The 24,947-nt window shown below is 41.7% G+C and overlaps 1 protein-coding gene across 3 annotated transcripts; it reads left to right on the top strand.

Moving 5' to 3' along the window:
* Positions 1 to 99: 99 nt before the first annotated feature.
* On the top strand, positions 100 to 23,504 carry arhgef6 (Rac/Cdc42 guanine nucleotide exchange factor (GEF) 6). Of its 3 annotated transcripts, none has more exons than XM_079269325.1 (22): positions 100 to 337; positions 1,388 to 1,471; positions 3,234 to 3,318; positions 5,742 to 5,857; positions 6,111 to 6,315; positions 6,692 to 6,744; positions 7,263 to 7,357; positions 7,560 to 7,655; positions 8,467 to 8,589; positions 10,367 to 10,505; positions 10,773 to 10,832; positions 12,383 to 12,529; positions 13,598 to 13,684; positions 13,875 to 13,956; positions 14,868 to 14,983; positions 15,162 to 15,341; positions 16,650 to 16,670; positions 19,136 to 19,232; positions 19,403 to 19,501; positions 19,612 to 19,711; positions 19,947 to 20,001; positions 20,877 to 23,504. In XM_079269325.1, exons 1-22 carry the CDS (start codon positions 173 to 175, stop codon positions 20,997 to 20,999), a joined length of 2,328 nt encoding a protein of 775 aa, XP_079125451.1. In that variant the 5' UTR covers positions 100 to 172; the 3' UTR covers positions 21,000 to 23,504. The 3 variants fall into 3 exon arrangements, with proteins under 3 accessions (XP_079125451.1, XP_079125452.1, XP_079125453.1); XM_079269326.1 differs by having other exon boundaries at positions 19,403 to 19,489; XM_079269327.1 differs by lacking the exon at positions 16,650 to 16,670 and having other exon boundaries at positions 19,403 to 19,489.
* The last annotated feature ends 1,443 nt before the right edge of the window (positions 23,505 to 24,947 follow it).

Raw genomic sequence — 24,947 nt, forward strand, 5'->3', positions numbered from 1 at the left:
AACAGAGTCGTCCTTCCCCGCACCGCCTCTTTTTTCTTTTTTTTTTTAAACTTCTAGCAGAAGTGCGGATGTGAGTTGCATATTGATACGGAACAGGCCGCCAGTTTTGTTTTTTTGTTCGTGTGTTTTTTTTTAGAAATGCGTGCTTAGGCAATGCTCGTTTTGTGGAGCTATGAATCCAGAGGAGCAGACTGTAACGTGGTTAATATCACTAGGAGTGCTCAGCTCGCCTAAAAAGAATATAGCGGATCCGGAGGAGTTTTTGAAAACATCGTTAAAGGATGGGGTCGTCTTGTGCAAGCTCGCGGAGCGGCTCATACCTGGCTTTACTCCCAAGGTGAGTTGTTGATTTAAGTAAATTTAAGTCAACAAACGCCAAACGATCGACTGCTCCTGGCGAAAGGAAGGGAGGGGTTTGATGAAAATGATACCGACAAGAACTTCTCCCTGCAGCAGGCCTTGTTATTTTTTTGTAGCTCACTGTGCTCGAGCCCTTAAGTTTTAATAGTGCGTTATGGTGTGGAGCCGTATGCATCGAATTAAAAGCTGCATTTTGTTGAGTTGTGACTTGTGAGATCTTAAGATGTGGTTTCCTGTGACGCGAGCAAAAATGTTCCGCATTCTTGACTTGAGTGACTCGGTGTGGACACCCACCAAAACAGGACAAATTCGGTAGAGAAGAGCGCGTGAAACATTAGACAAGGACCATATTGGAGAGCTCGCGCAGGGGGTTACACGGGATGCAGTTTTTCGACAACTTTTTTTCGACATGTTACTCCACGTTAACAACATGCTTAGCTTGTTGAGAAGTTGATAATGACAAATAACAGTTGCAGAGACAGCTCGTCACTTCCTCCTGAACGGCTCTTACCGTCGCGACCTCCCCCTTTAGAAAAAAAACCGCGTGAAGACAGCTGAACTAGAATAAAACCGGAAGTAGTAACTTCTCTCTTTTATAATTAACTACCCTGCCTAGCTTGTTGCGCCTTCTGTGTGGTTGTCATACAGCCTGGGCTTTACTTACAAGCAGCGAAAAGTCAAATTTGTCCTCCATATTTCCTTCTCGAACGTCTTAACGCGACCATTAATACAACTTTATTTTGAAAGTTTGAAAAGTGAGCGGATGTTTGGCTTAAAACCGGGTACTTTGATGATTCTGTGTTGTTGACGGTTAAATATGCCCGAATGAGACGTAGAAAGACTCCAGATATTTAGTTAACTGCAGGTTTACCGCACTCGGATGTGCTGCAGCAATGTTACTTTTTCTGTGTAACTGAAATGACAGCAACGTAGGCGTTACATACGTGCTTGTGTCAGATGTCTGTCTGTTGTTGCCTTCTAAGCCGTGGTTTGTGTATATACATCTATTTCGTGTGTGTGTGCTCAGTATTGCCAGGAGCCGAGAGCTGAAGCCGACTGCATTACCAATATCAAGGAGTTTTTAAAAGGATGCTCGTCCTTGAAAGTGGAGGTAAGTACTTATGTGTCTGTCTGCTTTCGTGTGCTTTGACATGGCCTGCTCTGCTCTCTCTTTCATTATCTCTTTACTTAACTCTCCTGAGCCCACTGCAGCCCACAGTGCTCATTTTGACACGCTCTTGCTTGTGTTGTGATCTGCTTACTGCTGGCATCTGTTTTCCTCGCACGTCCATGCTGTCAGTCACTCTCACTCTGCAGACAGGAGGGGAACTGCTCTGACTAGTTGTTTTCTAATGGCCACAACTTACTTTTAAACAGTCTTTTCTTCCTTTTTATATTCATTTTCTCTTCCATACTGCAGTGACATTGATATTTTTTTATTTTTTTGCATGCAGGTTAAAACAATCCTCTGGCCAAACACTGCAGGGCTGTATTGCTTAAAAAAAAAAAAAAGAGGTTCAAATCATTCACAGATGTTGGGAGTTTTCCCTGTTTCTGCCACACTGGACAGTAATTTCTCCTCCAGCTTCATAAATAGTCCTTTCTGGTCTTGAGTCACATCAGTTGGTTTCTTTAAATGGCTAATTGAGTCCGCAAGCTTCGCTCAAAGCAAGTGGTTCAGTAGTCCTGCCCAGCTGGCTTGTTATGTCTGGGAGGTCCCCTTTGCTTTTATCCAGCCACCCTGCCGTAGCCCATAATTAGACCTTCTGCGGCCAGTAGCTCATGCTGCAGGCGTTTTTTTGCCTCTGTCCAACGTTACAAGTCGAGGGATGTCTGTGGTGCTACAGCCGGCCCTACCCATCCTTATGCTCAGTGATGTGATCGTGGTTAGAGAACTTTTTCTCTCCATAGCAAATGGTGGCTGCTTGTCCCATGACTGCACAAAGAGAGCAGTTATACTGCTTTCACTTCTGCCCTGAGATGCAGAAAGAGGAAGCACCAATTACCGCTCAGTGCCACAGATTAGTTTTTGCTGCGTTATAAGCTGCATGAGATGATTTATTTGTTGTGATTTTACACACTGCTACAGCTTCAGAGTAGCATGTATTCACAACATGACTCGTTGAGACTACTGGCGCTGACAATGGTCAAGATGGTCAATACCGGCAACATTTATTACTGGTCAATATTGTGACGTAAGACCCACATTCTCCATTTTGTTTTATCAATGCAAACGGGTTTTTCCCAGTATTTTCGACTGTTGAAACCAGTGGCACAGAAACATTTTGCGTAACGTGATGTTTTTTTTAAGTGATGAAAAGTAAGCCGAGTAAATCCAAGTGGTCATGTAGACCCTACGGCCGATCCTATACCTCCAGATGTAATGGTCACACTTGCTTTAACTCCAGATGAGGTTCTACATAACCCATCACTGTATATTTACATCACTACATTTAAGATGTTTTATTTAAAATGGGAAACCTTATCTGCTAGAGGAAAGAAGATAGCTGTCTGAGACAGAGTGAGTGAGCAAGCAGTGTGACTGTGTGTTTGTGTGTGTGTGATTGCAAATGAGTCTGGTACTGTCTGTTTTATCACAAACTACTAAGAAAAATATAGGTCATGCTCAACATGTCGCCTTTTATCAATCCCTGTGTGTTTCATTGTGTGTGTGTGTGTGTGTGTCTCTCTATTGTTTGTGCCGTCTCTGTGTCCACTTATTAAGCTTTACGGCTCAGGTCTGTGCTATCAGTAGAAGAGCGTCTCATTTTTTACTCGCTCTTCTTCCACATCTGGTGGATTCCGGCTTGTATGAACAGATGTGTTTGGGTTTTTTGGTCTTATGCCATCTTCTCGGTTCCTTTTCCACCCAGGGGTTTGAACCAGAGTGGCTATACACTGGCGAGAATTTTGGCAAGGTGCTGACCACTTTGATGGCGGTCAACTTTGCCACACAAGGTAAGAGTTTTGCAGTCTCTCTCTCGTTCTCTCTCTCTGTGCCTCCAATATTGGGGGATTCTTGATGAAAACGTGTCCTCTCTGAAAGTACAGCATCAAATATAATTGAGTAGTAGCATTTGGTCTCACGTTACGGTATCCTGATGTGTGAAAATGAATCCTGACTTCAATGGAAGTCTGTATATTACTCTACCTCCCCTGTCACTTGATGCAAACATTCCAATAAACAAGCTTGGATAGTGAAAAACGGTACATGCCGCTACATATTAGCAGGTGATGTGCTATGATGGTTTCACAGACTTTGTCCATGCAGCCATTGCAAATCATGATTGTGTGTGTGTGTGTGTGTGTTACCCGTGGGCAGCTGGCATGGCAGTGTGTGTTTGTGTCATGCTGGGTGCCATATTTACTCATGTGCATCCATCGAGACACCCTTAATAATATCCTCTTGTTTATTTTATGTTTTTGACATTTGGATTGAGCTCAGAATGAAGCAAAGTGCATAATGTAGTATATCACACACGCACACACACCCCACACACTTCTCAAGAGCGTTTCTTCAATAAGCATAAAATGGTTCACAGTCCAGCACCCCCATAGGCTAATTGCTTTTCTTTTGAGAGTCCTTGTTTGGGGGCACTGAAGGGGTTAAACCAGTCTCCCTCTAGTCTCCAGTTCACAGCGGCCAGAGAACCAGCAGCCTTAGAATTGTTTAGTCAGCGGTTCTGGATCAATCGGCCGCCTCTGCGAGCCTCATGATTAATCATAATGTTGGATGCAGTGCGATATTGCCGTTGCTGCGGCTCATAATTATTTTCCTTTCTGTTTTAATGATTTCTCTATAAATGTCAGAACATATTGAAAAGGTTGATGTCTTCCAGTTATTCAATTTTCAATGATGCACAACAGACAAAGGCACCAAATCCTCACTAATAATATGCTAGTTTTTGCAAATACGCGGCATGTTTTGCTTGATAAATTCCCGAACGGATTCATTGCCGTATGATTTTTGACCCATCAATTAATCGGCTCATTGTTTCAACACTACCAGCAGCTGTTCTCCCATCTTCAAAAGTGAACTTGATTGGAAGTGGATTAGTCACAAGTTAGTTGATATGATCAAACACAAGAGGCCTCTGTGTTTTCCATCAATTATCCTCTCCTGGCTTTGCTCCTGACATTTCTGTTCTCGGTATGAACGTTTGTTTAGGGTAAATGCTTTTGAACATAGCCTGCATACATAAATAGCTGTGGTAAGCACAGAGTGTAGCTGACAGAAGGGCTTGTTAGGCTCCTCTGTGGGTGTTGGGAGTGGCATGCTGGACCATGAGCCCAACCTGTAGTACATGTGGACCGCCCTGTCTGCCCTCGGTGTCGCTTTCATCATGTCAAGTCGGCCCTCCCTGACGTCTCGGCATAAGGACAGCAGTGGGGAATCTCCAGCTTTTTGTCCATACATTGCATAGATTCATTGCATACATGATCTGCTGAGGAAACAAGATTACACAAAGTGTTACCGGAGCACATTTTACTGCCCGTAAGTGAAAGTGCACAATAGCGTTTGTCCGTTTTATTGCACCGGTCTGAAGTCCTTATTGGATCTGAATAAGAGGTTATTAAGGCTAGTAGGGTGCTGTTATTTATTTTCTTTCTTCTGTGATTTGCACGAGGATTAGACAGTGGACCTGGCTGGCATCCAGTTGGCATTTGATGGGCAGTCTGTCCTCTGTGAATGTGTTTTCTGCTTGTTAGCTCGTAAGAGGTTGCAGGGGCTGCCGTGTGTCACTTTTCAAGTGAGGACTAGCGACAAAAATTGATAGCTATGTCAGTGCACCTCAAGGACTGCACTTCTGCTGCAGGACAGCTGGCAGCCACTGACCATAAATCACCGTGACTCTGCTGCAGAGGCACAGTGATGAGTGATGACACTGTAGAGGGGAAAGCATGTTGGTGGCATAAATTTAGATTTAGCATTTTTCACTGAACTGCACTTCAGATAAGAGACAGGTTTGGAGGAAATTCTGTGAAATATGTGCCAAGTAACCAGAATGAATATTTGCTGAACCAACACGTAGACAGCAGGAGCGATCACTTTGTACTATGATCTAAAGGCTGCATGTAGCCATTCCTCCTACAGCTGCTTTATCTTATTGTGTAGCCGTGTGCCAGTTTTGGTTAAAATGGACGATTCTATCAGGCATTGTAAAAGGTGTGTGTGTGTGTGTGTGTGTGTGTGTGTGTGTGTGTGTGTGTGTGTGTGTGTGTGTGTGTGTGTGTGTGTGTGTGTGTGTGTGTGTGTGTGTGTGTGTGTGTGTGTGTGTGCTGAAGTTGTTCACCTGATGAGAACAAGGCCAGGGAGTCAAGGCTCAGACGTCAATGTAACCGAAGTAAAGTCTTTCCATATTTCCTCTGTGTGTCCATAGAATGTGCTGCTGAGAGGTCACGCTCGCAGTCCGGCGCTCACTCTCCTAATCAGTCGACATCTTCACACACACTCTCCAAATCCAAAGGCTCTCTGCGTAGACAATCCAAATCGGTGGTACGGTACCTTCTGTATTTTCGTCTGTATTTGCTTGTACACCCCAATTTGACTTTCCACATCTTGTACATTTCTACCCTGAATTAAAGTCATTTCGTTGTTGTTTACCTCAGATGAATACACATTCACGCCAAATTTAAAATCAAAACATGCAGGTTAAAGATTGTGTGAATACATTTTAGAATTACATATGTACAAACACACAGATGTTTTTTGCTGATGCACCCAATTAGTTTGACCGTGTCGCCAACAGGAGATGCCTGAGAACGGTGGAGGTGGGCAGCTGATGGTGAAGGCTCGCTTCAACTTCAAGCACAACAATGAGGACGAGCTGTCATTCAACAAAGGCGACCTGATCCATGTGATGCGGCAGGAGGATGGCGGATGGTGGGAGGGCTCACTCAACGGCAAGACGGGCTGGTTCCCCAGCAACTACGTCCGGGAGATCAAACCCTGCGGTGAGTTTGGTCACACAACCAGGATCGTGGATTCCTGAGTGTGATGGTGCTGTAACACAAATGTTTAAAAGGGTAAAATGATGACGTGAAGACATTTTGGATGGACATTGATGTAAACGGCATCTCGGGGTAGGAGAGGAAAACAACCGCAAGGCAGTAATTTGTTTTCTTTAAATTAGTTTAAAATTTTTGTTGAGATATTCAGTACGAAGTTTAAAAAAAAAAATAATAATAAATATATATATATATATATATATATATATATATATTTTTTTTTTTTTCAAATTAGTTTTCTTTAATATATATATATATTTGATGATTCTAATGAACTAGATTTGAGGAGCGCTCTCATCCTTTTTATTTATCTCCTCTACAGAGAAGACATTGTCTCCTAAAGGCACGCAGCTGACCAAGAACTACTACAGTGTGGTGAGTCAAATTCATGTAAAAATATCATTATTCATTACGTCACTTCGCTTATACACAAAAAGTGTTTTTGTGTGGATCTTAATCATACGTAAAGCAGGAATTCACACATTTAAAATGTATTTGTCATTCTTAAATCTTAACTGTTTGTCAGTTTGTCGAAATACCTGCAGCTCATACTGACTTAGTGACCATGGCATCAGTGTGTCTGCTTTTCAAATTAGTTTTCTTTATTTTTGTTTGTTTTATTTCAGTTATCTTGTTTTTCATTTTGACACATTTTGTAAGTAACCTCACAATTTTCAAACCGCCCTCTGTCAGCAAGGCCTAACATTTTCTCACTTTTTAAGTGAACTAACGATAACAAAAGGACTGATGCAGTATTATGGACTAATAAAAACAAAAATAATCCGGATAATTATTAACTAGTTTTACCCGGAACATTTTACTTTTTAGGAGACATTTACCATTCTTGAAATCTGCCAACTTTAACTGTTCTGCTGATTGTGCTGCTGCTGCAGGTGGTACAGGACATCTTGGAACACGAGCGGGAGTTTGTCAAAGAATTACAAACGGTGCTCGGTTGTTATCTACGACCCCTGCAAGCCAGCGACAAGTAAGATCAGATCCATTAATGGGCAAATAATCGAATCCACAGGGCAATGTGTAATTCTATAAACGAAATTAACGTTTCAGAAATAAGTAAATATTCTTGAATTCACTGAAATTGTGATGAAGCTCACTGTACTTTCTTTCGTCATGCCTGATGCAGAACAGTCGCTATTGCCTCCGCTAATGCTAAATATGTGTGTGTTCAGGCTGAGCAGTGCAGACAGCGCCACCCTCTGTGGAAACCTGGAGGAGATACTCACCTTCCAGCAGGGACTGTGTGTGTCTCTGGAGGACTGTACCAAGTAAGTCATGCTGGACCCGGACCTCCATGGAAACTTTTTGCTGTTTGGTCAGTTTTTTTTTATTTAATAAACTCATCTTAGTGGAGAGCAAAGTTTGGACCACAGTGTGCACTCTGCTGTGCTTGTATTGTACACAATCAAAAGCCTTTTAGAAGACCATTCTAGTATTCATTTATGTTTTATAGAAGGTCATTTACTACACTGCACACATACGATACATTACTTCCAAGTGTTCCGCAAAGCGTACCGTACTTGATTACAGTTTTGGAATAATTTCCTCCCTCCCAGACATTCCCTCCTATTTATTCATTCATGGCTCAGAAACCAACTTGCAAACATTGAATTATTTTTTAAAATAGTTAATCCATCATAGTCAACATGCAGCCCAATATATTTACTATGTTTGCAATCATTCATTTGGTGCATTCATGCACTGGTTGGGAAACTCTGGCATCCAAGGCTTCTAGAGAGAAATGGCCGGTAGGAATGTGAAGTATCTGCAGTTGTTGAAGTAGTGTAAACTGTATCGTTTCAAGACCTGGGAATCGCTATCAAATTCAGTTTAAGAAATCTTAATATATTACGATTGTGTGGTTAATCTGTTAATCCGATGAGAAATCAGTTGAATGTCAAAGACCTGTAATTTGCCAGAAAGTTCTTGTACTCTACCTGTCAGTCAAGACCCCCTGAATAATGGCAGCTTTTCAGTTATTTGGAAATTATTCAGTATATCATCAATGCAATTTTATACTCTCTCTCTCTCATATCTCTCCTTCTTCTTTCACTCAACTGTTTTCTTCTGTCTTCGCAGAGTCCCAGAGGGCCAGCAGCGAGTGGCGGGCTGCTATTTAAACCTGATGTGTCAGATCAAGAATCTGTACCTGGCTTACTGTTCCAGCCATCCTTCAGCTGTTTGCATCCTCACTGACCACAGGTCAGTCATGCCGCAGCCGTTCACCACAACAAAGACCAGTCTGATTCTTAATCATCAAGATATTTTGACAGTTGGGATGAATAGTGCAAATGTGATAGCCCTGCTGTTCAGGCATTTGATTGACTTCAATGGTGCCTCATGGTGGTAGACTCGCTCAACGAATGAAGGTTACTACTCTGTGGTAGTAAATCCCTCACCCTCTGCTATAAACCAGCAGGGTTCACAAGATGAATTGAAGAGGTCATGAGATGATGTCTTGGGTAGGAAATAAGAGAAAAATATTATTCTGCTCGACAAATTTTCAGTCTTGTTTAAACTCTTCCTACCTAAAATGTATTCAAATAAAAGGGTCTGAGAAGGAATAATCACGATTTCATTGAGTTGCTCAAAACTCGGCCATGCAATGTAATGTGTAAAGGTGTCGAGGGTAAAAAAGGTTGGAAAGCATTAACATAACCAACCTAAATGCCCTCAGACTTTGCTTACTCACCTGTCTAATTCACAGTATTTTTTTTTCATATATTTCTGTTGACATTGTTCATTTAAACTTCCAACCACACGGTGTCAGGCTTTCCAATCCGTAAGTGACCAGGGAGCTTAACTCAGCCTGAGCAGTTACACCGAGTCCCCTGAGTGCTGAAGGTTTCCTTCAACCCGGTCACTGTTAAAGAGCGTCACTCTCCCTGAGGGGCGCCGACTGTTATTAATCTGTTTCGCATTGGTCAGAGTCTCTGTGAAACAGCAAAACAAAGTTGAATTGATATAGAGTAATGTAGAAGCGGCTTGTCCGATTCTACACAGTGAGCTGCAGGTTAGGTTGAATTACTCACAGGAAGCAGACTGTTGACAGGATACATTGTCATTGTGGTTATGTTGACAGGCAAGCGAGGCGCTTTTTCACAGTAAGCACATTTGCATTTCAGTTGCAGGAGCCTTTTTCTGTGACATTCACATTTACTCAATGTTACCAGTTCGTGTTGCTACAGGATACCCTATGATTCAAGTTTTAGATCATGGAAACTCATGAATGGCGCTACTTTCAAAGCACATTTTTTTTAAGTTTGCAGTGAAGTGAGAGCATATAGCAAGAGGGGAAAGTGCAAAAAAAACGATGACCTAATTTGTCTTTTTAATGTTATTACCGGTAACACCATTACAGTTATCTGTGGTCCATTCTCACATGCACAACCGGTGTGATAGGCTGTGGGTTTTTGTCATCGTGTTAGTGGTTCTTACAGCAATGACAAATACGTGGACGCCTTTAAAAAGTGGTTAGGTATTTTAAATGTCATGTGTTCGCTGTCAGGAAATCTGAATTCTGAGAGCTTTTCACAGTATATAGTTTTGCCTTTTTAAAGGATTGTTTCATGCTAATTCTGTGGGAACAAATGTATGTATCTATAAATAGATCGATTCCACTTAACCTACACAGATAGCATAATGTTGTTCAATTTCTCTCTTTGGAAATTTTACGAGATGATAAAACCATTTCTGTGTGCAAAATGTATTAAATCCCAATACTACTGTGTGTGTGCGTGTGTGTGTGTGTGTGTGTGTGTGTGTGTGTGTACCATCTGGACTCACAGATATATTTTGTGAAAATTCGAAACTTTATATTGAAGTAAATCTTCAAGTTGACGCAATGTTTCGTGTCTTTGAGTAGTCCTTGACCTGTACAGTCGGGCGTGCTGCTCTGCACACTGTAGTTTATCCCCATAAAAGCATCTTAAAAAGCTAAACTGAGCGTGAAAAGCGTTTGTTTTTGTGTGTTTAACAGCGAGGAACTAGACAAGTTCATGGAGAGCCAAGGAGCCAGTTCTCCAGGGATCCTGACCCTGACCACCAGTCTCAGTAAGCCCTTCATGAGGCTGGACAAATACCCCACACTGTGGCAGGAGCTGGAGAGACATGTGGAGGTACAGGAAATAGAAATAAACTTAGAATGTTTAAATATATGCTGAAATGATATGTAATTAAATATATTTATTTGATAAAGGAATTGAAAATACTATCAGTGTTGTTATTTTTGCCCAACAACTAAATGGCATCCAATGTCTGACAATGTATGTCAATGTAAAGTTAAAAGCCCTTATGCGTATATATTACAGCATACATACTATGTGCTTTAACATTTAGAGTTAGGCTGCTATGTTTGTTGATGTGTTGTTTGTTTTCCTCCACAGGAAGCCCACCCAGACTATGCTGACATTGTAAAGGCAACGGCAGCATTCAGGAGCCTCGTGGTAAGTCTGGTAACATCCAGGGGGCTCTTCATGTCGATTCTCAATTATTGGGTTGCATCTTTTTTTTTGTCCATTTATTGATTTATCGTCCCAACAAAATTCAAAAGGATAAAATGTGGCTTAAAGCTGGGGTAGGAAGGTTTTTTTGTTGTTTTTTTTGGCGTCATTTGGCGTAAATTCCATAATTACGTTTCAAGTGGTCCGAGAGAAAACAGACTTGTCCTCGCCTCCTATTGGCTCTGTTTTTGGGATTTAGAAAGTCTAGCCGGTGACGGGAGACTTTGGCCAATCACAGGTCATTTCAGAGAGAGGGCATTCCTATTGGCAGTTAAATGCAGATGCACGGCTTTGAAGAAAGGCCTCGGCGCTTGCCGCGATGTGTCCTGTCTGAACAGCTCAAATGGTTGACATGTTGAATTAACCCACAGACCGGCATGCATAAACGGTCAGACATGTTCTCTGTGGTTAACCGCTGACGTCCCTTCTGCTGACCCCAGCTTTAAGTAAAGTTGCTTTTCAACTGTATGTTTAGTCTCTTAATGTTAACCAACTGACCGTATCACTCGCATGAAATCAGTCTCATGTTTGGGTTATTTGTGAGTATTTGTATAGTTTTTATGATGTCACCTTTGGTTGTCAGACGGGTAACACACAAATGACATAACGTAGCACTTTAGAAACAAGAGGGCGAGAGGGTGAAAGAAACAATGTCCGTGTGTGCTGCATGTTGATGATCATGTTGTTCCTGCAGTGGGTGTGAACTGAAATGCCACCTTTTAGAAGAGTTGGATTAGAAACGCGTAACCGCACTGTACCTGAGTGAACATCACTCTGAGACACAGTTTCCTCGGTATAGCTCGGGAGTTCCTAGTAAGAATAGTTGAGGTGACTCACATGTCTCTTCAGCAGAGCTGCACAGGGAAAAAAAACCCTTCACCCGATACTGACTTGTAATTTGCAAGTCTCATTTGTCTTTGTGTTTTCAAGTGGTTAGGTAGGCAGGGGCTCATGAAACGCCAGTTACACCTCTGCAGCTCTCCGTGTTCAGAACTTCTTTTTTTTTTTTTTGCACAATGTGCAGTGGAAAATGACATGTCATTTTTCCTGTTTGAGGAGGGAGAGCCCCTGCCCAGCACCTGAAAACATGCTACTTTATTTTGCAGGTTACTCCATATACTTATGACAAAGAAATGTATTCAGTAAATATTGAAGTAAACGTTTCCATTTTTCAAAGCCATATCCACAGTGGGGAAAAAATCCCTGCTGCTCATTACTCATTATTTCTAAAAGACAAGAAACCACCTTGTGTTGTAGGAGTGTGTGTGTCACATACTTGACATTGGGTAAATTGGACTGGAATTCTTCAAATCCAGTAATCTAGAAAAAGATATCAGCAAAACTATTTCCAGATCAGCTCCAAGTTCTTTCCAATTTTATCCAGTGTAGCCCTATATATCTTATTATTCTAATGAATTATAAAATGTTTTTGCATCTTCATTGACTAAATGATGTATGTGTGTGTGTGTGTGTGTGTGTGTGTGTGTGTTTAGATGCAGTGCCAGGAGCTGCGGAAGCGCAAGAACCTGGAGCTCCAGATCTTGTCAGAACCAGTGTGTGGCTGGGAGGGAGACAGCATTAAGAGCCTGGGTTACGTGGCCTACATGTCCCAGGTCCACGTAAAAAATGGGTCCAGTGAGGTGAGAGACGTGTCGGGTTTGACGAAATACAGGAAGAAAGCTGTAGATTAGAATCAGCTGGGTTTAATTCAGTCAAAGAGAATAGAAGGAAGGGAAAGTGTTCAAGGATTTATTGCATTGCGAAGCCCAAAATGTGCTTTTGCATGCACAGAGAAGACTGTAAGACGGACTTCCATGAGCTTCTTTTGCCATTTCTAATAAACTTTGGAATACTGGAGTAATTTCTCGTCACATTAAAATGATCATATCCATTTCTCAATGAAGCCTACTGGGTACCTCTCCTGCTCCCCTATAACATATGATTTACAGTTAGACATGCAGTTGTCATAATTTCACAGTCAATGTAAAAAAGCTGCAATGACCCTAAATAGTTCAGGAAATGTGCAATAAATCTTACGTTCCTTCCTTTCATAAGTCCAAATTTAGATTAGGCCAATTCTTTTATTTTCACGGCCTAAATGCTTTATTTTAGATCTCTATATATCTATATATATATACTTTGTCCTAGATTGAGAATGCATGGGGCAGGTAAGCAGACAGAGGAAGTGTGAATGGCACCTCGAGGTGAAGTGCTCTAGATTTGTTTGACTAATGCCAAGTCTCTCTATTACGAGTAACAGCCCTGATGCCCAGAAGTGTGTCATTATTTAAAACAAATGTGAATCATATAACTTAGCCTAAATGTGTTCTAGGGTTCCCAATGAACCGTGTGTGCAAAATGAAGACCTCCCCTTTTGGTAATTCAGCATCCCCCTCATGTTTTGTAGCAGAAACCTACAGTATGTAGGCCATACGCATACTGAAAAACCAGCTCTTTCTTGTGTGGTTTCTGTGCAGGGGTCGACTTTGAGTCTGTGGTTGGATTCACCCTCCTTTATGTTTTTATCACTGCTAACTGCTTTCCAACCACCATACTAATCACCATACCAACTGTCTTGGCAGCCCGTCTTATTTCCCATCTACATAACAATCAACAGCCTTGCCAAACCAGTTCCTAGTTGCTAACGTGAGCTAAAATATGCCAGCGTCAGCGATAATGATGGTTTCATTTTTGCCTCTTTCTTGCAGGAAAAAGAGGAGCGCTACCTAATGCTGTTCCCTAACATGTTAGTCATGCTCTCTGCCAGTCCCCGGATGAGTGGCTTTATTTATCAGGTGAGCAACACAGGATACATTATGTCTCCTACATCAGTCCTTCATGAGTATTTATTTCCTATTTGTCTGAGTTTTCATTTTTGTGGGCACATAATGGCGTTCATCTCAGGCTATAACAAGATATCGAAGACAAGTCCTACTTATGATATGCTGGTATCTTATTTCCTCTCCCTTTGCTTGTCCCATTCAGGGAAGACTGCCACTGACAGGCACCACAGTAACAAGACAAGCAGAGGATGCAGACAATGCCCACTATGCCTTGGACATTACAGGTTTGCATTTGAAGCTCTGGACAAAATTCTGACTCATCTTCTTCAGTTTCGTCGAAGATACAGCAGTAATACAGTGTGTTAGATTGTAACCCAAATAAAGAATCGTAGATGAAGCATCAGCCAAATAAAGAGTCGTGGGACTGTCTTCAAAACTCTTACAGTGTTCTTACCGTGTCTAATCCCGGGGAACTAATTCATATGACAATACTTCACATTTTAAATGTAAACTAGCTGTCGAGGCAGTCCTTCTCCCTGTGAAATATCCATACTGCTGGCTGTACGCAGTCTGAAAAAAAAGATCAGATTTGCCTCAGTTGCTACACGCTTGGATATAGATAAAACATTTGATTCAGATCATCCTTTACTTCCACAGTAAAGGCCTTTAAACACTGCTGGTGTTTTTTTCATTTGATTCATTTGCACTTCAATATATTTTTTGAACTGTTTTTGTCATGAATACTTTCACGAAAAGACATTTTTCTGAGTTTTCGCAGCGCGAATAAAGGCATCAAACAGTCGCGTTGCTCCTTTTCTTTATGTTTATATGAACTCAAAATCTCCGTAGTCCGAACCATGACGGAAAACTTTTATCCGTGACCGAGCCAGTGCATACCAGGTCCATTCCTTCGGTTCTTACCTTTCACAATAAAAGCCCTGGACAAAATTCACAAGTGGGTATTTTGCATTTTTGTGTAGTTTATTTGTCACGCTCCAGGTGTGTGAAGGTCTTAAGAAATGGAGGTCTCCACCAAAACATGTTGCTCTTCTTGCCTTACACTGTTACATCTTTGTCTCTAAAAGACACCTGCGTTTCACGTAATTGGCTGTTGTAGTTCTACTTTTGTCAGCTGCGGTATATGTGACCTTCACTGAAGGAAGCGTGCGTGTGCTTTTGTGTTCATGTGCTGCAGGAGGCATGATCGATCGTTTTACAGTGTTCTGCAGCAGTGCCCAGGAGTTACAAGAATGGCTGGAGCACCTTCAGCCCTTTACCAAAGGAGGAAGCCCTGCAGGAACCATCTCAAAGGTTAGTGTGCACACACACACACACACACACACACACACACACACACACACAGACAGTAAACCGTCAAAACAATACCAAGAGTGAACCCTGCAACATGCTGAGGTGTGAAAAACAGGCTCATCTTTCATTGCACGTATGATTCCCACACACTCTTCTTTCCTTTCTTCGTCTCACGTAGACTGTAGAGGGCAAGCCACTGAGCATGGTCAGCACCCCCACTCACCTGTCCCACCCGGGCAGCCTCAGCGCCGTCAGTCGAGGCCCCCTGGAACCGCCAAAGATCAGCAAGCCCTGGTCTCTCAGCTGTCTGCGCCCTGCGCCTCCCCTCAAACCCTCTGCTGCACTGGGATACAAAGAGGTAGGAGGTTGTAGAGTTGCACACGCTTGATGTGCATATTTTATAAGCGGTGGTGCAGTACATTGTTAGAAACCGCAAGCAGTCCTCCTCCACTTCAAGTCCCTCTCTGTGGCCCCCGTTTCTGTCTCTACTTTATTCAGACCTCCTCCAGTCTGTTTCACACAATACTTTCCACCAAACACACAAATAACACAAGTGAGGTTGACACACGCCTTAATCCTTATATTGGACTGTGATTGACGCATATTCAGCAGTATTTAAATTGATATTCGTGCCGCAAACGTCACTGCAACTACCTACAATCGTAATCTATTTGCATGTTAGCCGCCTGTAATGTACTTTTGTACCAAAGCAGCTTTCAGTATTTGTAGATAAATGTTGGATTTGTAACTTTTTTGCTCTTGCTGGACATTTTTATTCACCTTTTATTAACTAACCCTTCGTGGCGTTTGACATGTTAACATAACCTAAACTACATGTGGTCACACAGACTCTTAAAACGTTGTACTGTGCTGTGATGACAACAACAGGAAAACCCTTCACATATGTAGAATAGTACTCTGCACAATGTGTGGGCCACCTAAATATAGTACATGACTGTTATTAATAATGCAGTAAATGGAATATATTTCACCAAATCTATTCTATTTACAAGTGTAAATAGATATCAAGTGTGTCTGAAACATGACAGAGTATGAGAAGTATTCTGAGAAGGTTAATTCCAGTAACAGTCTCACTGGCATTGAGTGTACCAGTGGTTAAAAGCTGCTTGGCTTTGAGGGTGTTGGCGCTCTCACTCTGTCGTCCACGTGGGAGGTGGAAGCTTTAAGAAAGTGATCAGTCAGCTCTTTAAAACTTTCAGTTGGCATGGACAGTCTAGGGATGTGTTGACGACAGTAAACATGCGACGAGGCACTTTTTTTGATCCCTGTACTTTTTAACACTAAATACACACGTATACTACACGAGCTGATTCTTGTCCACTGTGAGAATGGAACCAAGCAGACTTGGAGCCATTTGGCTCTTTTTACTCTGCCCTGCAAAGAATGCATGTATAGTCCTCTGAATGCATAACCTTCTTTCTGCCAAATTCTCCATATATATCTCTTTTTTTTAATTTAATTTAATTATTATTATTTTTTTTTTTACTTGAAGTAATCAACCTATTCTGCATAGACAAATAATAGGTGAATGGCAGAGTGGGGTATACAAATGTTCACCATTAACTCTCTATCACACCCTTCTCTCGTCGTATTTTTTCATGCACATTTCCCCTTTTTCTCTCTTTCTCCATCCTGCCTTCTGTAGAGGATGTCTTATATCATGAAGGTAAGGTTAGATCACACTCTGTTGCTATCTGTGTGTGTGGATAAGGATGTGGGTTAGGGGGTGGGGGTGGGATGCGGTTCGCCTGTGTGTGTGTGTTTGCCCCAGTGTTGTGCTGGCATGCCATTGCTCTGTTTGCTTCACTCCTCTCTCTCATTGTCATCTGTTGGTTTCCTGTTTTCTGTGGCCCTGCGTGTCTGCTCTTTTTTTTTTTTTTTTCTCATTCCCTTTAGGGAGTCAAGTTAAAAATGACCTTTCTCATGCAACAGTAGTAGCCTGCTAATTTCTACTTGGGGGTGCAATTTTTGGACATCATGACCACAGAGTCATGTCATTCAGTCCTGAGTGTGTTACTTTGCACATGTGTGACATTTGAATAATCAGCAGCCCAAATATGCTGTCATGGGTGAGATCATGTCTCTTTTTAAAGGGGAACTACAACTAAATTAAGAATTCCAATATGCTATTTCCATGGCCTAGGAAAGTTCAATCAACATTTCAATCAACCATTTCACATTAAATTCAAGATTATGTCGCGTCAACGTTAACGGTTTTAACACCCAATTGATATCGGACCTCTCAAAAGAGATATTGGTCACTAACGTTGGCTAAAGCAAATTTTGTTAATTACTGGAATAAAGGCTGCAAAGGCCCAGATTTATCTAGACACATAAACTTTGGCGATTAGCGCCACCGCCTGACAGTAATAGGAAACATTATCCAGGGATCTGGCTTACGTTAGCCCTCCTGAATATGTCATCAACAGTTATATGGTTGGTTAGTTATTGACAACAAAGAAGAGCATCAGCTCGGCAACAAGTTGAGTTGCGTGACATAAAGACCCTTTCTTCTTTTATATTGTTGCAGTGTATGTGAATGACATCAGCCGACAGGAAATCAACATCGACCCAAGCAATGCAATTCCATTCAAATGGTCTATTCACTGTCTATTGAGCAGTACCAGACTTAATACTTGATGACATCACAGATTTTAATTTTAGCGCTGTAGAATTGTGAGTGTTGTTCATGTTTACTAATAATTTTGGACTGTCTTAGACCCCAGGAGTAACATGTATGAATTTTGAAAATGGGCTTGGTTCCCCTTTAAGTGGATTGCATGTTTCCTGGGGAATCAGACTGGAGCTATGTTTTCCATGCATACAAATGTGCAATTGTATTTGACATCACAAGGACTCCTCTATGCCTGCTCGATGTAAAGGCAGTTGTTCAACACGTTGGACAAAACGGCGTAATAAGGCAATCGCACGTCTTAAAGCGTCTTGTTCTTCTGCTCTCAAGTGGCCATAAATATCAATGTCCCGGCTTTAAAGTGACTCAAATATCTCAGAACGTGTGTGCACTGCGCATAATGCACTATTGATGTACATCAAGCAGGTGGATGGAGCTAAATCTTGACACAAATTGCAGTGCGCCACTGATTGCACATCACTCTACGTCACCTCCCCTCCCACTCTTGTATACAATGAGAACACCAAACCAACGAGGAAAGAACCTCAGTAAACATCAGGAAAATGTGTTTTGTGCCGTGCGCTTGCGTTCACTCTAATCCATGAACTCCTTCAAATGTTGATTCGGTCAAAACTCAAGCAACACTTGTAGTAGCAGTTTTGATCTCTTCAGACTTTTCCCCTTCTCCATTGCACCCTTTGGAAGTCGGTGAAATTGGGCCTCAAACTCCCACTCTCCATTTTATAGTCATATGATGCCGTCAATTATTCCTCCTGATTCTCATGAGGGACTTTTAGGAGTCTGTGGTAGAGTTCGTGAAAGTGGATTCTTACTAAATTGCTAAAACAGACAATTGGTTACCATCTATTTTCCTGTCGTGTGTTTGACTGAGCCTCTCATTTCCAGCGAAGGGCAAATTACTTCATGTGACGTATAATAAGAACATGACGTTTAAGTGCCATAAGTTATCTCCACCCATCTGCATTAACATGATCACCGTGACTAGACCGTTGATTATTCATCACACCTCAGCTTGTATTGTTCGCAGGAGAGGAAACTGACAGTGCGCTTGTTTTCAAACCCTTAGATCAACCCAGAAGCAAAAAAAGGAAAATATCTCATTCATGAAAGCTTGAATATTTCAAGCTTTTTTTTTTCTTTCTCCTTCCCCGCCAGTAGTCAGTGGTGGGTCAAATATTCTTGATTTAATAAGTACTGTGAAAAAACGTGTTTTTAAATTTTTGTTTTCTTGACGCTGCGTTAGGCAGGATAGCACAGATAGATCACATGGCTGGGTTGGTCACAGTCATCACCACACGCTTGCTGCCTTGTTTGTTGATGGAATTTTGTTCTTCTGATGTTGTTTGTTCACAAGGGATGCGCGTCCCCCGTAAGCTTGCATTCTGTTTGGTTTGGAACCTCTGCTTTACAGGTGTGTAAATGCAGTGTGTGTGCGTGTTCAGAGAGAAATGTACTGAATTTGATCTTGGGCTCTTCAGGACTCCAGCAAGAGCCCGCGGCCCATGAAGAAGTTCCTGCCAGGCAACAGGAAGAAAGAGCGGAAGCCCTCTGATGATGAAGTTCAAACGAGGAAAAGTAGGAGTTTTATCTTCCGAAAGAATGATAGATGGCTTAATACTTGGGAGTGTCGACATGTAATGTCATTGTATGTCCACTAATGCAGTATGTAATGCAAAACAGGAATGCATTCGTCACCATCTGCTGACGTTTTGTATTGTTATATTGATGATCTGTGGTCTTGACAGGCACGGTGGCGCTGGAGGAGGACGCTCAGATACTGAGGGTGATTGAAGCGTACTGCACAGGGGCCAGCCTGCATCAGGCCACCACAGGTGTGCGTTTATGTAAGGGAAATGTTTCTTGAATGCCTTCTTAGATTGCACATCTTCAACAGCTGAGAGAGCCATAAATCAAGCCTCCTCGTTAATGTGTGTGTGTGTGTGTGTGTGCGCAGCGGTGCGGAAAGAGTGCGTCCCTCAGGTGCTTCTGCCAGAGGAAGAGAAGATCATTGTGGAGGAGATGAAGAGCAACGGGCAGACAGTTATTGAGGAAAAGTAAGCAGATTATTACTTTTGGCAAACGGCTTTATCATGTTTTTCACTGTAAATGGATTCAGAAATGTGTTATTGGTGTAATTCAGGGTGTTGAGGAATGAATCCTCGCACAGTATGATCTTTGGTTGAAAGGCAGGAATACCTTGATATCCAGGTTGTACATGATGCATGAGCAGATGTTTTAAAGGGAAAAAGAAATGCATATTGTCGAGCAATACTTTCGTGTTTCTTTCAGGAGCCTGGTTGATGCTGTGTATGCTCTAAAAGATGAGGTTCATGACCTGAAAAAGGTAAGCGTGAACCCCCGAGGCCTAAACACTGGTTTCCAATTTTTGACTATTTTGCCTCCGTAACCATTCTTTTTTCAGACTAGTGGAAATACAACATCCTAAGTACACATTTAGGTGTTTATTTCACTACACTCTGTCTAATTGTGTCTGTAGATTTCTCCTAAATTCATACATGTATCAGCAACATGTGCGTCCTACTTCTTAAGGGTGCGATTGTGTTTTGTTGACATTTTTGGGGGGGGTTAGGAATGTGGTTATATGTACTAGAGACCAACCGATATTGGATTTCAATGAAACAGATCTGTTGATAATGTATCAGATTACATTTTCATCTTTGTATCTTATAATCTTTTGTTTTCACTTTTACCAACATGCCTCTTTCCACCATACAGTTTGACATTATATAAAAATGTATCGGGCAAAACGGTTATAGTAACTTCATCGACGAAAAAGCACATTCTATGAACATCAAATGAGACACAGATATAGTACAGTTTGAAGTGTGTCTTTCAATAATCGGTGAGATCAAATTGCAGGTTCTGTCAGTGGAGTCTTGTCGCTTTGAGGAGCGCATATAATGATTCACATCTAACTCTGTGAATTAAGGGTTCATTTAGACCTCTCAAGTTCCAATGAAGTTTGTTTCCATAATCAGCGTTTTAAAATGTTGTCTGACTGGATTCTGGTGGCTTTAAGGAGGGAATATTAATTGTATGCTATTAATTAGTAATAATTGTCCAAATGTCTGTTGATTTTATTTAATACATATTCACTTCAAACGCCAGATGTTAGTGGGTGTTGGTGTTCTTTCTGTCCAGTGAGAAAGGGGCTGAAGACAACCTGTCCAATACTGTCATTGTCTGCATGTTTGACAGGAGAATAAGTGGATGAAGCAGTTTCTGGAGGAGGAGCAGAAGTCTCGCAAAGAGCTGGAGAGAGTGGTTCGAAAACTGGCCAAGCAGAAGAATGATTGTGCTTGGGAGGACTGCGGCCACTGAACACATCCACACAATCATCCTCACCCTCGTGTGGCTCTGTCTGCGTGTGTGTGTGTGTGTGTGTGGGTACATTTATGTAAGCGTGCTTGTGGAGAGTCAGCTGTGTGTGTTTGTGTGCGTTTGTTTGTGTATCTGTCTATGTAGTGTCTCCATATTTCAATCACACACAGCAGAGTGGAACTCCCTCGCTGACCACGATGCTTGGGAGTTTCTACGTTTCAAGTGCTGGAGCTTGATTGGACATTCTTGATGAAATCGAATCTGTCTTCCTGATCCAGCCTCACTCGATGAGACCAGAAATATGCTTCTCCACAAAGCAGCTCAGCGACACCAAGACTGGTGAAGTGGGATGTTTCGAACATACTGCCTCTAGGCGACTGGCACTGTGAACACTCCCCCAACAAATGGGACAATTTTGGACGAGGAAAAAAAAACACAAGATCTCCGCTGCTTCTTTTGCTTCAGTTGGAAATAGAAAAAGGAGTACGAAGCCATCAAGTCCGATAGGTGTTCTCTTGTATGCACTTCCGTTATCAAGGGGACTGATTTTTCTTTTCTTCACATCGTGAATGTTTTCGTCATTGTCCTGTTTTATTTGTCACAAGGACACCCATGAGTCATTGAGCTTTCATGAGTGTGAGCGATTGGCATTTTTGTACCATTCTAGACATTCACATCACACGGCCCCACGCCGATTTTTTTTGTTGTTGGCGTTTAAGCAATTCAAGCAGGTTAGCTCATCATGCGACATTCAGTTGTTTCCAAAAGCAGCCCTTGACCGTTCATTAAAAAAACTGCATGAATGTACAGTGTTTCTACAGTATGAATTCTGCATCAGAAATGTGATAATCAAGATCTTCAGATATGTAGTCCAAAGCTATCAGGGATGCAGCTGCATAATAAAATAGAAAAAGGCTTCGCTATGTATGATTTATATACACGAGAATGCAAATAATGACAGATGTCACCCCTACTCTTCTTACTAAAATATATTCAAGTATGATTTTCGCATATTAATTCCATAGCCTTGCTTTATTTTGAATTTTAAAAGAATATTCATTATTTATTGTTCACCCAAGCATTTATTTGTGGTGTTGGCCTTATTGATGTAGTTTTGCTGCCTTTACTTCTGTGTGGAATTGTATTAAACTACTTTGCTGTGTAAAGGCAGGAAAAAAAAACATCCTCATTTTGGCCAAGGGAAAATAGACATTTTTTCATCTCAAAAGAGAAAATAAAAGTGACTTTAATGAGTCTGACTTGAGATTTCAGAGTTTTTTGTTCGCAGCCTCTGTGGCCTAACAGGGTCCTGCAGAGCTGATAGCGACAGGAAACAAGCCGAGAGATTTATTTGTGGGTGTTGAGTCGAGCTCAAATGTTCAAGTGCCTCCCGAAGGGGTCGATAAACTTTAAGAGAGTTTATGACCGGACTGGGACTAAATGCATGATTTATATAGAAAGTGTCACAGGTGGTTTGTCGTAATATTTCAATCAGAACAGCGCAAGCTTAATGGGTATATATATATATATCGGGTCTGAAAAACATACAGGGCTTTGCGTGCTATTTAAGATGCAGCCTCTTTACAAAGACCCGCTGCGGTACATTTCCTCATGAGGTTGAGTGTGTGTGTGTGTGTGTGCACTGTCAACACTTAGCTACTCTCGCAGCACTGCAGAGCAGCTGTGGATGGAAACTAAATGCAATAAGTGACTGCTTTACTGGCTGACCTCTGGGTTAGTCTCAGCATGGTAGGCCAGATTTGGAGAAATTGCAATATTAAGAAAAGAATTAACCCAATTTATTAACCAAAAAGGGCCACACCACGTGGTCAAGCCACCACGCTGTTAGGCTTTTCATCATTTGCCATTTGCCTTGATTTAATCGCGTCTCATGGTATTGATGATTGTTTAAAGATCACTGTCCAGGTCCCAATTTTCATCACACATGACCCAAAATATTCCAACATTGTCGTAGTGCGCAATCACTGTTGGGAAGTGCTGATTTTGCATGCACCTCTTTCCAGGGTTTGTCAGAGCATTATTTAGGGTACAAGGCAGCACTGGTACTTCTGCAGCAGAGATGGTGTCTTGCTCAAGGGCCCATCAGCTTGGAAAAATTATTATCTTTAATTTCTAGTGGGATGCACAGTTGGCAGCCAGAATCTCTTCAGTGTTACAGAAGCTCTGCTTCCTGTCCAAATGCGTGTCTCTGTCACATAACATGCTCCCTGTTGAGATTAACATTATTGCTGTTCCTGTGTCCTGAATTGCTTTCATTACGTACCACATACTTTAGTTTTCAACTCCAAATATCCTCAGCGAGCACTTACTGGTGGGAGGTTGAGCTCCGGTTTCATCTTGTTTATCTCCAGACCACTGTGTGTATTGTTTTTGGCAGGTTGTTCTATGCAATTGTTGTTGTTGCAAGTATTGGAATGCTTTTTTTTTCTAGACACTCTGTACTTTGTTTGGTATGGTCATCCTTTTAATAAAAGTTTAATATAATACTTTTTGACGTTCATTTCACGAAGGGAGAAATGGAAAACTCCAACGGTTTCGAACGCATAGCGCCACACGCACACAGTATGAGCTGCATGTTCCCTCGTTCACACTGGAAAATCCACCCCGACCGGCTATTCCATGCAGCATTCGGCACATGTGCGGTTCAGGAATTTGTGGGTTGTTCCGATTTCGGTAGCAACGCAACCCTTCACAGGATGGAAGCAGTGACTAGAATAGATGACTTCCTGTGAGAGTGCGTCGCCTCTGCATCTATACACACCTCCATAGAGATTCACACTTTCCATTCTGCTGAATTCTACGACTGACATGCGAGACGCTCTGCCAGGTTTTGTGATGTCTGAGGTGCTAACTTTAAACCTCCTGGTAGAACCTTTTGCATTACTCACCAAGTACTTCCAACACCTTATATTAGTCAGCAGACAGGTAGGCTTTGGTGTATCCAGTGATTCAATTAAAAAAAACTATGTCAAGGTCCAAACCGTGCATGTGCATTTTAACAGGACAGTTACAGTCCATGCTTTAGTCCATTACTATTATCCTCAATACTTGCCACTTCAAACCATGCTGCAGACGCTTGTGTTGTTCAGTGTATGAATGTTTGGTCTGCCATTGTGTGTCAAAGTGTTGTTATCATCGTGAGGTCGTGCCCACCCATAGATTAGATCAATCTGCATTTAATCTGTATCGCCACATGACAAAGAACCGAAATGAAACTTGTGGGGTTACTCATAGACCACATGGAAATGGATGGGAACCAATACTGTTCAGCAGTAAAATACCGTGGGTGTGATTTTATAATCGAGTTAATTAAGATGTGAATTTGCTTCCCAGATGATCTTTCTTGTACCACTGAAAACAACATTCAGTTTGATGCACACGTTTCTTTACATACCACAAAATGATATTTGGTATCGAGTCTCGTTCTCACCTGTGGAGAGGTAACCTAGATCTTCAGTGGTCTTGTTTCTTGTGGCTTAGCTTCGTGAGAAAATGCAGCTTTCGCTGTTTCACGTGTCCTATGAATTGAAAACCAGTGGTACAGCACGTAAATGCGTACGCTTTTGCGCTTTGTGTGGTTAAAGTTTGACTTTTGTGTAGCCCATGCAGCATCACTTTGTGTATGTCAGAAGAATATTGTGAGTCTCTTTTGTGTTAATGCTATTGATGATTGTGGGTATTTTAATTTCTACAAGGCACCTCCAGTCTTACTAATTCATCAAACAATGCTAATTTGTTTTCAGCACTAAACTTTTTTTAGTTTACAGAAAATATCTGCACATCTGTCCTTTCCACCATTTAATATGTTATGCATTACCTCATACTGGGTCATGCTCATAACATCCAATATGTGGTGCTTTAGTCTGGATGTTAATGGTTAATGTATGTGTCTTCTTTACTTCACCTCTAACTCCTGAATGCAAGACA

This window comes from Melanostigma gelatinosum, assembly GCF_949748355.1.
Source record: "Melanostigma gelatinosum genome assembly, chromosome: 5".
NCBI classification, from domain to species: domain Eukaryota; kingdom Metazoa; phylum Chordata; class Actinopteri; order Perciformes; family Zoarcidae; genus Melanostigma; species Melanostigma gelatinosum.

Coding starts and splice junctions, on each gene's coding strand:
- arhgef6 (XM_079269325.1), top strand. CDS start 173: ATGAATCCAGAGGAGCAGACTGTAACGTGGTTAATATCACTAGGAGTG. Junction 6,745..7,262: donor CCAAGAACTACTACAGTGTG/GTGAGTCAAATT, acceptor CTGCTGCTGCAG/GTGGTACAGGACATCTTGGA. Junction 10,506..10,772: donor AGCTGGAGAGACATGTGGAG/GTACAGGAAATA, acceptor TTTCCTCCACAG/GAAGCCCACCCAGACTATGC.